The sequence below is a fragment of the Crocodylus porosus genome, unplaced genomic scaffold, assembly GCF_001723895.1.
Source record: "Crocodylus porosus isolate Cpor-Errol unplaced genomic scaffold, CroPor_comp1, whole genome shotgun sequence".
NCBI classification, from domain to species: domain Eukaryota; kingdom Metazoa; phylum Chordata; order Crocodylia; family Crocodylidae; genus Crocodylus; species Crocodylus porosus.
The window spans coordinates 37,310,613-37,322,890 of NW_017728907.1; the positions used below are offsets into that span (position 1 = coordinate 37,310,613).

The 12,278-nt window shown below is 46.3% G+C and overlaps 1 protein-coding gene across 2 annotated transcripts in view; it reads right to left on the minus strand.

Moving 5' to 3' along the window:
* Positions 1 to 3,688: 3,688 nt before the first annotated feature.
* The window catches only part of CLCA2 (chloride channel accessory 2), a 28,193-nt gene continuing 19,603 nt past the window's right edge, over positions 3,689 to 12,278 (minus strand). The window contains exons 11-13 of one of the 2 annotated variants that reach the window (XM_019531153.1): positions 8,217 to 8,384; positions 6,297 to 6,536; positions 3,689 to 4,391 (exon numbers count right to left, since the gene is read on the minus strand). In XM_019531153.1, coding sequence (XP_019386698.1) covers positions 3,979 to 4,391; positions 6,297 to 6,536; positions 8,217 to 8,384 — 821 coding nt within the window. In that variant the 3' untranslated portion in view covers positions 3,689 to 3,978. Of the gene's footprint in view, positions 4,392 to 6,296; positions 6,537 to 8,196; positions 8,385 to 12,278 lie in introns of those variants that run through there. The other variant, XM_019531154.1, reaches the window with a different exon arrangement.

Below are 12,278 nucleotides of genomic sequence, written 5' to 3' on the forward strand. Positions count from 1 at the left end.
TTTACTAAAGGTTAAAATAAACTATCTACTATAAGTTATAATAAATGGTTTAAATTAAAAAATAATAGTATAAATATTTAATATGTATAGTTTCCTGATTTTGGTCTGTTTTAAAACATCAAGGAAAATATGTTAGACAAATACACTTTTTGCCTATTGCTTTTAATCTTTTATATTTTCATAAGGTCTGCATTGCCTTAAGAAACTCCATTTTCTATTGCTCTGTAGCTTAACAGAAGTGCTCAAACTTTTACTCTTTGTATGCTGTATGTGGTTTAAAAAAAAAAAAAAGAAAAACATCAGCTGGCAACTGGCTTAAAAAATACAAACAAGTAAAAAACCAAACAAAAAATCCGCCCCAAAACAGCAAAAGAAAAATGGCAATCAATCTTCAAAAAGCCCACAGTAATAACCCAGCAAAAGCCAAAAAACCCTGGGTAAATTAACAAGGCTATTTTTTTAAAAAAAAAAAAAAAAAGGGGGGGGGAGGGGGACAAAATATATCAATTTTGGGTCGTATTCTGCATGTCATCCTAAAGCATCGGTTTGCCTAATGGGAAGAATCAGCAAAAGCCCCATCAACTTGGCTGGCTACTAAGTTTATCCAAGCACTGATAAAACTGGCAACGTATACCAATGCACAACAAAAATTGGAGTATAAATATGGTGTGTGTATGTGTGCATATTAAGCACTTAATCAAGAAATGCAGCATCTTGCCTTATCCTCCCTTATGAGCAGGGATCCGGGTTTTCCATTTCACATGGAAAAACAAAGAAAACCACAGATTTCCCATTTTTATCAGCGAAAATGCGGGTTTTCCCTTTTAGAAGAGAAACCCATGGATTTCCCCCTTTGCAAAGAGCTTTGCAGGCTAGCAGAGTTCTAGCCTACAAGAGCTGTTTGCAAAAGGGGCAGAGAAACCCTCAACCCTGCCTGGAGGTGAAGGGAGAGGGGGAAGGTGGGGGCCAACACTCGTACTTACCGGAGGCTGCTTCAGGCTCACTCTTCTTGCTGTAGGTAAGTGGGGCTTGATGGCTGCAGGGAAGGGCAGTGGGGGGAAACTTGGTAGGGGCTGAGGGAATAGGGAGGTTTGCAGCCAGCTTGGCACTTTGGCCGGGATGGGGTTTGTAGCTGACCTGCTCCTGGCCAGACTGCTTGGCTGGCTGCAAATCTCTGCCACTCCTGGCCAGCTGCAAACTGGAGTGCCTGGCAGACTGCAAACCTCCCCTCTCCCTCATCCCCCCCAGACAGCTTGGGCACTCCAGCTGGGAGCGGGGGAGGTTTCCAGCCTCCCTGCTTCCTGAGTCCCCAGCCGGCTTGGGCACTCTCCAGCCAGGCACTCTGGCCAGGAGAGGGCTTGCATCCTGCCCACTCCCAGCTAGAGTGTTTAGCTGCCTGCAAACCCCATTGCTCCCAGCCAGCAGCAAACCCCGCCTCCTGGCCAGACTGCCCAGCTGGGGAGTGTTTCAGCTGGCTGGGGGCTGAGGGAGTGGGAAGGTTTGCAGACGGCCTGCCACTCTGGCCAGGAGGAGTGGGGGGCAATTTGCAGCCTCCCCCACTTCCTCAACCCCCAGCCAGCTTGGGCACTCTCTGGTCAGGAGGAGAGGTTTGCAGCTAGTCAGGATCTCTGGCTGGGAGTGGAGAGACTGCAAACCCTCCCTCCCCCAGCTGCAGTTCATGGCCAGCTTCAAAGCCTGGGTCACAAATGCTGCACTCCCTGCGCTGCTGCCCCACCTCCCCCCCAGGCCCTCCGGAGCACAGCATGTGTGACTGGTGCAACAGGGCACAGTGGAGCCATGCATGAAAGCTGCCTGCCTCTGCAAGCTCTGTGCTGCCCTGGCCATACTTCCTCTGTGTGCATGGGGGCAGCACATACCTGCCCTGCCCCCACCCCTCACAGATCTGGGGGGCACAGGTCCCCCCTGTGGTGGGCCAGTAGGGGGTGCTACTGTGCTGACCCACCTACCTCACTGCACCCGACCACCTTCCAGGCTCTGAGTGCCTCCCTGGGGGTGCCTCATGTCTGGCTGACCTCCTTCCTGGAGCACACCCATTAGCCTGGGAGTATAGCTGCCAACACCCAGGGACTGGCCTGATCCTGGCACTGTGCCCCCTGAAAAACACAGACTTAACAGCCCTCAAGGGTACTTGACTCACTTCAAGAACTTGGGGTGCTTCCCTCAATCTGAAGCACAAATAGTGGTCTCCCTTAGCCAAACCAAGGGGAACCCAAGGTGTGCCAGGGGGTGGGCAAAATACAGCCCACGAGGCCATTCTATCAGGCCTGTGGGGCCCCTAAAAAATTTAGAAAATTAATATTTCTCTTTCTTTGGCTCCTGTCAAAAATGACAGGAACCAGGGGCAGTAGGACCCAGGGGAAGCCCAGCGGGCTCCCACAACAGCAGGGCCCATCCAGCCCCACCCCTCCAGCAGGGGCTTCTGGCCTGGGACCACATGGCTGTTCAGGCGCAGGAAGCTCAGGTAAGGGGCAGTAAGCGGGGTGGGAGAAGGACAGGGAAGGAGCCTGGGGAAAAGCAGCCCCTCCCCTGCCCCATGGCCGGTGGTCCCTGCTTCAGTCACTCACAACCCATGCGAGACTGTCCTGAGCAGGCACGGGCAGCCTCAGGCAGGGTGCTGGCCATGGGGTGGGCAAGGGGCCACTCTTCCTACACCCAGCACCAGCTTGTAACCCAGCCCTGCTGCCAGCCTGGGCCCCGCGATGGCTCCGGGCTCGCCGGTCAGGGCTGCACACGGCAGCAGCAGCTGTAGCCCCCCCCACTTGCCACGCTGGGCAGTGTTTGCTGCTGCTGCCCACCCACAGCTCACGCGCTGGGCAGCAGAGGTGGCAGTGGCAAACACTGTCCCATAGCCCTGGCAGCTGGGGGGCAGGGGCAGAGACTGTGGGTGGGGGGCAAGGGGCACAAACAGGGATGGTGGGCTGTGGGGGGCTGTTCCCCACCTCCCCCTGCTGCTTCAGGCCAGGGCCTGGGCTGTTCCCCACCTGCCCCCATGGCTTTGGGCCAGGTCTCACTACCACAGCAGCAGTGGTGACAGTGGCTGTGGTGGGGTGCAGCCACTGGTAAACCCCCTGTCCCCATCTCACTCCCCTCCCTCCCCTGTTCCCTGCCACCTCCCCTCCCTGCTGGCTGTTGGAGGGGGGTGCGCTGGACCCTGGCTCCAAGAAGCAGACTTGGGGGGGGCAAGGCAGCCTCACTCTGCCTCCAAGAAGCAGGGGACGGGGGTGAGGCCAGGGGAACTGGCCTCGCCCCCCTCCCCTCTGGCCCCTCAGTCTGCACTGTCATGGCGGTGCTCCACTGCCTGTCTCTGTCTGTGTAGAACAACCTGACTGGTTGCTGAGACAGCCAATCAGAGTGCAAATAAAGCATTATGGACAGACGGACTCAGACTTTTATAATATTAGAATTTTTGGCAGCACATGGTTAGCACCTGTTATTAAAACTACTGAACTATTTCTTTAGAAATAATCAAATCTTTATCTTTGTGTGTGCCTGTTTCAGATACTCAGCTGAGCCATTTGAAGTGTCATCATGATGGCCAAAATGGCTGAATGACAGAGTTATTGAAAAAAGTGTGTAGAGAAAATATTATTGTATGTCAGTTTTTGCACGTGAAATTAAGATCTTGCTCACTTTAGTTACAGCTTTTTATCATATTGTAAACACAGAATAGGTAAACATGGCATAAAGTTTTGTTAGCTTGTGTTATGGATGTACATATGCATTATTTGCTGTACATATGTACATGCAATGAAGTTTGTATATGATCCAGCCATTCAAGGGTATGTTACATGCAGTCTGATACTGCTTCTAAATTGCTGTAATTTTATACAGAACTGCATAGATGACTTTCCATTTATTTTTACGTAGCCATTTTCAGTGGTAGCACATTTATTTTTGCATATCACTTTCAAGCAAACACATGCTAAAAAAATAACTAGAAGAAACTTTCATTTTAAGTCACAGTAACTTTGTTGCAGGTTCTCTAATAGACATTTTCTTCTTTATCTTTAAAACAGACAAGGTCACACCTGTAATAAGACACACTGTTGCTAATAGGCCAAATAATATCAAGATTATAATTGAGACACTATACTTATTATTAGCAGTTAGCAAGTCCATTGGGGGAACAAACATTACTGCTTGTGCTATATTAGATGTAGCAGAGTGCAGAGAGGCTTTGTCAACGGCACGCACAGCCAAATAAATTATTGTGGTGTTTCTTGTTGCAAAAGCTGCTGGTTTAAATGAAAATATTTCCTTGTAACCTGCATACTGAGGAGTCAGGCTGGAGGTATTCACAACAGTAGCCTCATCAAAGTTGTCTCTTAATTCCAGAGGACTTTCACTTGTTCGTATTTCATAAGTTGCAGCTGAAAATGGAAATATGTTAAAACAGATTTTGCAGCATACAGGCAGCACCTCCCATCAAAGATATTGATCTGTTTCCTTACAAGTAATCAAGTCATTACTCTCATGGCTGCCTTTCTCAGCTATGCGCTTCAGTCATTTGAAGTGTAAAGATAGCATATAGAACAGACTCTTAATAACATATTTACTAATATACCACATGCACATTTCCCCATAAATCAGCCCTCCAAAATTAGGGTGCATAACTTAAGTGGGGCATTTCTGTGAACATTAGAATTTCTGTACTGAAATTCCAAGGAGGAATAAAATGGTGGCTTTCATTCTGTGGTCTGCGGGCCCCTAGGGGTCTGTATACTATGTCTCAGAGGCTGTGAAACATAACTATGATCAATGAAAAGTATGTGAATACCCATACTTACAATTAAAAGGGCTCCACACTTCCATTCAAAATTTCCAAAGGGGACCGCACCTTCATTTGAAAATTGTTAGGGGTCCACAAATGGAAAAAAAAGGTTGAGAACCACTGAAACAGAAGCATGGAGATGCTATAATGGATGCCATGTTTCTCTCCCTGGTGGCCCAAGTGGGAAAGGGTAGAGTTCACTGTTCAGGGTCAGAGCTATGGTGTTAAGCTGCTACCAAATCAACAGCAGCTGTAAGCGGGTTAAAACTGTAACTTCTGCTGATGCTGCACTTGACACTGACTCTACAGCAGGGGTGGGCAAAATACGGCCCAGGGGCCAGTTCTGGCTCACTAGGCCATTCTATCTGGCCCATGAGGCCTCTAAAAAAATTAGAAAATTCATATTTATTTGCTCCTAGCTGCCTGTTAAAGATGAGAGGAGCAAGGGGCAGTAGGACCCAGAGGAAGCTAGTGGCAGGACCTAGCAGCAAGACCTGCCCAGCCCTGCTCTTCCCCCTCCCCCAGCAGAAACCCCTGCCTACAAGAGTTTCCGGCCTAGGACCATGGGGCTGTTCCTGTTTCCCTGCACTGGAAAGGGAAACGCGTCCCTCAACAGTTTGCCAAAACTCAGTAAGTGGCCCATCACCTGAAACAATTGCCTGCCCCTGCTCTACAGTCAGGTCTCTGGAAAAAACTTTTTTTTTCTTCATTCTGCCTTCCCAAAACAAGATGTGTTGCTTATTTGGGGCACGTGGTATATGAGAAAATACAGCAGTTACTCGGATAAACTGAGAACCAGTAAACTTGATTCCACTGCTCAAGTCACAGATTAAAAACTTTGAAATTAATAGATACTGGCATCTTATTATCAACTTAGCCAAAGCTTCCCAGCTCTGTGACTTCCCTGAACTTGGCCTAGTCATTTTACTGCATAGACCTCTTCATTCTGAGCCAACAGCTTTCTCTTTTTATTTCCACACTTTTCACTTGCACTTAGAGAGCACCTGACTCCCTTCTGGATGGGCAAGAAGACTTTAGAACTAGCAAAGGTTAATCTTCCCATCAAAACTGTGAACACCGTTGCTGCAATTCTTTCAAAATGTGTCTGAAATCAAACCCAAACTGAGAGTTAAATTCACTGAAACTTATGGCAAAACCAGATTTCATCCCAGGTCATGTGTAATGAAATATGTTTCAGACTGTCTGATGAGGTCAATCTGCAAAACTCATTTATAATTAATAAAAAGGTAGTTCATTATGCTATTTTATTTAGTTCAAAGGACTAGAAATATTGAACCAGATTTTCAAAGACTGTCTTTACTTGCTGACGACACAAAACTTGGACGCACATTGTCTATACAGGAAAATCAGTGCTGGTATTTACAAAGGCACTCTTTACATACATAAAATGGTAAATTTTGAGCCCAGGCCCAGGGAATAGCTAACCTGCTCTACTGCAATTTAATTTCACTGAAAAGAGCAGTAAATAAACCACAAAACCTACCTTGTCCCTGGTCAAGATCATTCCCTGGTGCTGTCCATGATAAAATGACCTTATCATCTTCTGTTTTGGCACTAAGATCAGTAATTTTACAGGGTGGAAACACATCAGTATCAGGGCCCATTGGTACTTCAGACACTGTAAAGTAACCTCCTGAGATGGTTCTACTGAAGCCTCCTACTTTGATTTGAATATCATCGTTACTCGTAACTGAGGGTCTTGGTCCATTCATCTGGATCGTACCTAAAACCCATGCACAAACATACAAAAATAAACAAAAAAACCTGGATTTGGGTTGAACTTTATATATTACAGAATTCTGCAGATAAAACAAACCCAGTTCTGACCTCACTTATATTGCAATAAATCCAGAATTAAGCTCTTAAATTGAACCTTATGGAGTTAAGAGACCAGAATTACTCGCAGCATGGTGTCTATTTCTCTACATCTTTGAGAACGATGAATTAATATGAATGAAAATAATATCAAAGGGAAGAAAGTGGGACTTAAAAATACTGAAAGGAGTTTTACCTTTGCTAAACCTTCTTTAAGATGAAGATTGATTATAATTACAGTGTGATTATTGCTAGACATAAGAGGCAGAACTTCCAAAACCTGATCTTTTTACAGACATAACTTAAGCTCTTCTGGGAATGAACTATCTTCATTCCCACCTAGATTATATAATTGTTTGATTATATAATTGTTTAAACAACTATTTAAGCAATGTTGCTTGATTTAATAGTTGTTTAAAACCTACTTTTAAAAATGTTTTAGTTAGCACAGTATTGTTACTCGTTAAACGGAGCATAACTTAGATAAAAACAGTACCTTAGAAACACTCAAAACTAAGGGCCTTGGCACAAGTTACCTTAAACACCACAAAGGCATTTAAAATGTGAGTAGTCAATTAATTAAGGGGTATTAAATGGTTGATCTTGGAAATGTTTTACCCATGCCATTCCAGGGTATTGTCTGAATGGGCACGGGAGGTAAAATGCTTTATTTTCATTCCTCCCAGGGTGCACAGCTCCCAGCCACTCTACCCCTTCCTACCCTCCAAAACTCTGATGGTCCCCCCTCTTTCTCCCATTGAGAACAACTGCTCTGGGCTTAGTTGCAGAGAGACCATGGAACCAGGGAGGCCTGCTTCCTCCAGCTGCATAATCTGGCTTCAGGAAGCTCAGTTTTAGCCTGAGTACAAAGCCTTGCGGAGGTTGATTCTCAGGGGCTCTGTGCTTTGGCTGAGTCCCTGCTGCTCTACTCTGAGCAGGGAACAGCGTCCCAAAGAAGCAGGCCCCCTGAGGCTCTGTGCTCAGGCAGAAACTGATGCAGCTGCTCCAAGAGCAGCTTAACCCCTGGGGGAACCAAGAGCTGGGGAAAGCATCTTTTCCAACTCCATGGTCTCACCATCTGGGCCAAGGCAGCTCCTCACTCTCAGTCATCCCAGCTGTTCCTAAGACCACTCTCCCCTCTAACCCAATCCTAATTCACTGAGACACATTCAAAATGTTACTCCTTTAAATAGTTTTTTTCTCACTTCTTTCTCTTTATTTTGCCCCCCCCCCCCCCAAACAGTTTTTCAAGTTTTCTCTCCTCCCACCCTCTGCTCTGGCTGGGCTCCTGCTGGATGTGGAGGACTGACCCCATGCTGGTTTCCTTGTCTCCCACCACCTCTCCCTTCCTCTCTCAGCACAGGGGTGGAGCAGAGTCTGGGCCATGACATATGACATCAGAACATTCCACAGATGTCTGATGTTCCACAAGTAACCTGTGCCAAGACACGCCTGCGAAGATCCCTTAACCAAACTACCATTGCTGTAATGCCCTCTGCTGGAACTTGTGAGTGAACGTGATGTAACTGTTTCTTCACATATAAACACTGGAATTTTACATGGCTCACCCCACATTGCTCTGTCGTACCATTTTCTACGTAGCCTGGTATATACAAAGCATGACTCCAAGGCACGGCAGCATGCAGTTTGATGATCTTGCTAGCTTGAGCCTGGACTTTCAGGTTGTATTTCCCATTTCCAGGGAAAGAGAACAAATACTTGGAATAGACCCCATCATTCTGGACAACATCTGACCCTAAACATTAAAGATGACAGAATTAACAGGACACTAAAATATTGCATTTATTTAGCTCTTCTTCTTTCATATAAAGCAAGCATAAAACAGGAATGCCAGGCAAATTTTCCTCTGCTTATCCCCTTGCTGCTTCACTGTCTTTAGTGACACATAATAATTAGGAAGTAATTCGTACTAGATAGTCAATAAAGTTGTTTGACATTGGGATATGTACTGAATGCATTGCATACTGACTGAAACAGCTACAATTTCATAGTATGAGAATCACTGGTGGAATTTCATGTCCTGGGGATACTACTTCCATGCACAGATGAACAAATAAATATATCATTAAATGTAAGTAATTTACAGTAAAAAAGAACAACATAACCAAATCACAACATTCAGTTATATGACAACAAGGCAAATGCTATCCTTCAAGCAGACTGGAAGGTGCATCTAAAGGGAACTCTTAGAGAATCCTTGTTAATAATCTTCCAAAAATGTACAGAAAATTTGGGTTAATTTTACTACCTTTGCTGGAGATTCTTTTCTTTCTGAAAATAGCGAAACTGTTCATTTTAGAAAGAAATTATTCCAGGATCTCACAAAGAACAAACTCTGAAATGTACCTCATAAAAGATATTTCAAAAATTTTAAGAAATTTTCCATTTAACTATTCCTTCTTCCCTTCTGTGCTTCAAATAATACCAGTTAAACATTATAGTCTATCATCAGACTGCTTAGAATATTTTTCATGAAGTAAATCCAGATCATAGCATCATAGGGCTGGAAAGGACCCCGAAGGATCATCAGGTCCAGCCCCCTGCATGAGCAGGAAAGACACCTGGGGTAGGTGACCCCAGCCAGTGACCAGTTTTCTCTTGAAGACCTCTAGGGTAGGTGATTGCAGCACCTCTTGGGGGAGCTTGTTCCATAGTCTGGACACCCTAGTTGTGAAGAAGTTTTTCCTAATGTTCAGTCTGATATTATCCTCCAGGAGTTTGTGGCCATTGTTTCTAGTTTTCCCCCAGGATGCCCTGGTGAAGTTGTTCACCAAGCCCCTGATGTATGCCTCTGATATAGTGGTGAGCTGCAATCAGGTCTCCTCTCAGCCTTCTTTTCTTTAGGCTGAAGAATCTGAGATCCCTCAGCCTCCCCTCATATGGCTTGCCATGCAAGTCTCTAATCATATGGGTGGCCCTTCTCTGGACCCTCTCGAGCTTTAGCACGTACTTCTTGAAGTACGGCACCCAGAACTGGACACAATACTCCAGCTGCAGCCGCACCAATGTTGAGTAAAGTGGGAGAATCACTTCTTTGGATTTACTGGAGATGCGCTGCTGGCTCATATTCATGCTGAGGTCTGTTGTCACCACCAGATCCCTTTCATTTGTAGTGCTGGTCAGGTTAGAGATGCCCAGCTTGTAGGTGTGCTGGGGGTTCTTCCTTCCCAGATGCAGCACTTTGCATTTCGTTATGTTGAACCTCATCTGGTTCTGTTCTGCCCAACATGCCAGCCTGTCTAGGTCTACTTGTATCTGGAGCCTATCTGTGGGTGTGTCCATGCAACCCCATGTATTGGTGTTGTCCGCAAACTTGGCCAATGGGCTTTTCACCCCCTCATCCAGGTCGTTCATGAAGATCTGCTCCACGAAGTTTTGCTGGCATAGCCATGTTGGCTAAGGGCATGAAGAGATTACACTCCCTCACTATAGCAGCAAAGACCCCAGTGTGGACCCAGTTGTCTAATGAGGAATGGGTGACTGAGACAGTAATGCCAACTCTTGCGAAAAAATCATGAGACTCCCAATTTCCAAGTCAAATTAACTCTGACTCATGATCTCCAGATAGAGAGATCATATCTCAGGATTTTGTCTTTTGGAACATGTAGAACAGCACCATTCTGGCAAGTTGGTGGGGGGACAGGGAAGGGGGAGGCAGACCAAAGCCCCCATGGTGAGGGAGGGATGGGGGCAGTGGCTGGGGTGAACGAGGCTCTGGGGCCAGGGCAGGCTGTGCGACAGAGTCACAGGCAGCACGTCCAGGAGCACAGGGGTTGGAGGGTGGCATGCACCTCTCTGCCATTGCACACACTCCAGAGCCCCAGATTTGTGTGCAGAGTAGAGGTAGGCTGCCCATTACAGGCTTGGGGCTCTGAGCCCTGCTGTGTATCCCCTGCCTGCCAGGCAGCTTCGTGTAGGTCCTGGGGCAAAAGCAGCACAGTGCAGAACCCCATCCTACAGTGGGCAGACTGCCTCTGCCCCATGCACAAATCTGGGGGGCATGTGCCCCTCATACCTCCCCCAGGGGTGCGTGCAGTGGCAGGGAGCTGCCCCCACCCCACTCCTGGACAAGCCGCCCACAGCTCTGTCAAATGACCTGCCCTGGCCTGTCTGCATGTGTCAGTGTGTGTGTCTGCCTCTCACTCCCAAGCCACAGCCCATCTAGCCCTGCTGCTGCCGCTTACTCCTGACCCACAGTGCCCCGCATCCTGCCAGGGTTTGCGGGGACTTCCCCCCCAGGCTCCAACCCCCAACACACACAAAGCCACAGCCCTCCAAACCTTCACAAATATCCCCACACACATGCACACACTTTAAAAATAGCATCTCATGATTTACATTCCAAACCTCTTGATTTTTAAGAGTTAGTCTAATGATTTTTGACAGTGGGATTGGCAATACTACTGAGACACACGCTCTGGGCACTTAGAAGGGATGCAAGAACAGAGCTGCTTCTGCTGGTCCAAGTGCCATTGGTGGCTTGGCTGCTGCTGTCTTCACTGCTGCTGCTACCCAGGACACAAAATATGCTTGTTATACCTCTGTGAGGACACATTTGTGCCACCAGAAGATTGTTTCTGTCTGCTTCGCTTTTTCTGTTCCAGAAGGCAGGGTAGCTTCATTGGCATAAAAATTCTTGTGGAATCACATCTCCACTAGGGGGCTGTCTTGATATAGGTATGCCAGCCTAGCAGAGTGCAAGGAGGCTCTAATGCAGACAAGCCCCATGTCCGGTAAAGCACTGGTTAATAACATTTCTTTGATAAGCCGTGCTATCTCCTGAATAATTATGAGAAATCATTTTTGATTAATGAGAAAAGAACAAATTCCTTATTCCCTAAGACTTCACCCTTGTAAGCATAAGTACACCTGGTACACAGGGTATTAGACTTATATGATAACCCTTGTAAATGAGGAGCAATACACATCACTGTTGATAAGTCATGTATAAAAGTCATGATTGCTTCTTCTTCTAGATGATATTGCACATCAGCAAAAAGTATCCTGTATTATATTCTTCCTTATGTGCTACCCCTGCTTTCCCCTGCCCCATTAAAACTGATGCAAGTGTCAGGAAACTAAGCATGTGTCTGATTCAGTAGTAAGTACAGTGTGATAAACTGTGCATAAAACAGTTGCCAACAACTCAAGAGTGCCAGAACAAGAAATGGGTAGCACACTTCTTGGGCTACTTTCAGATATAAACTATGCTTTCAGAAATTGTTCAGGTAAATTAAATTACTACATAATGCAGGGCAAGGAACTCTATTTCTTTTCTGAAAAAATAGCTACATTTCGTAGAAGACAAATAAAGCAAGGCCCATTGGAAAAATTAAAACACGAAACAATGAGGTTTCTATCCTGCAAAATGATTCTTGGATTTTCATCTTATTTTTCCATGGAATCCCACTGACGTTAGACATAAATTTTAGTTCCTGTAACAGAGCCTGGGGCGCTCTGTTCTTTTAGAGAAAGAAGCAGCTCAGTGAGGGGGCACTGCAGGCCAGGCAGGGTGCAGCAGCTACAGGTCATACTGGCAACAGGGCAATTATGCGGCAGTTTGCTGACCAGAAGTGGGCAGGGCCCTGGGAGGATATAAGCCTGAAGCTTAGGCTAGCAGGCTAGCCTT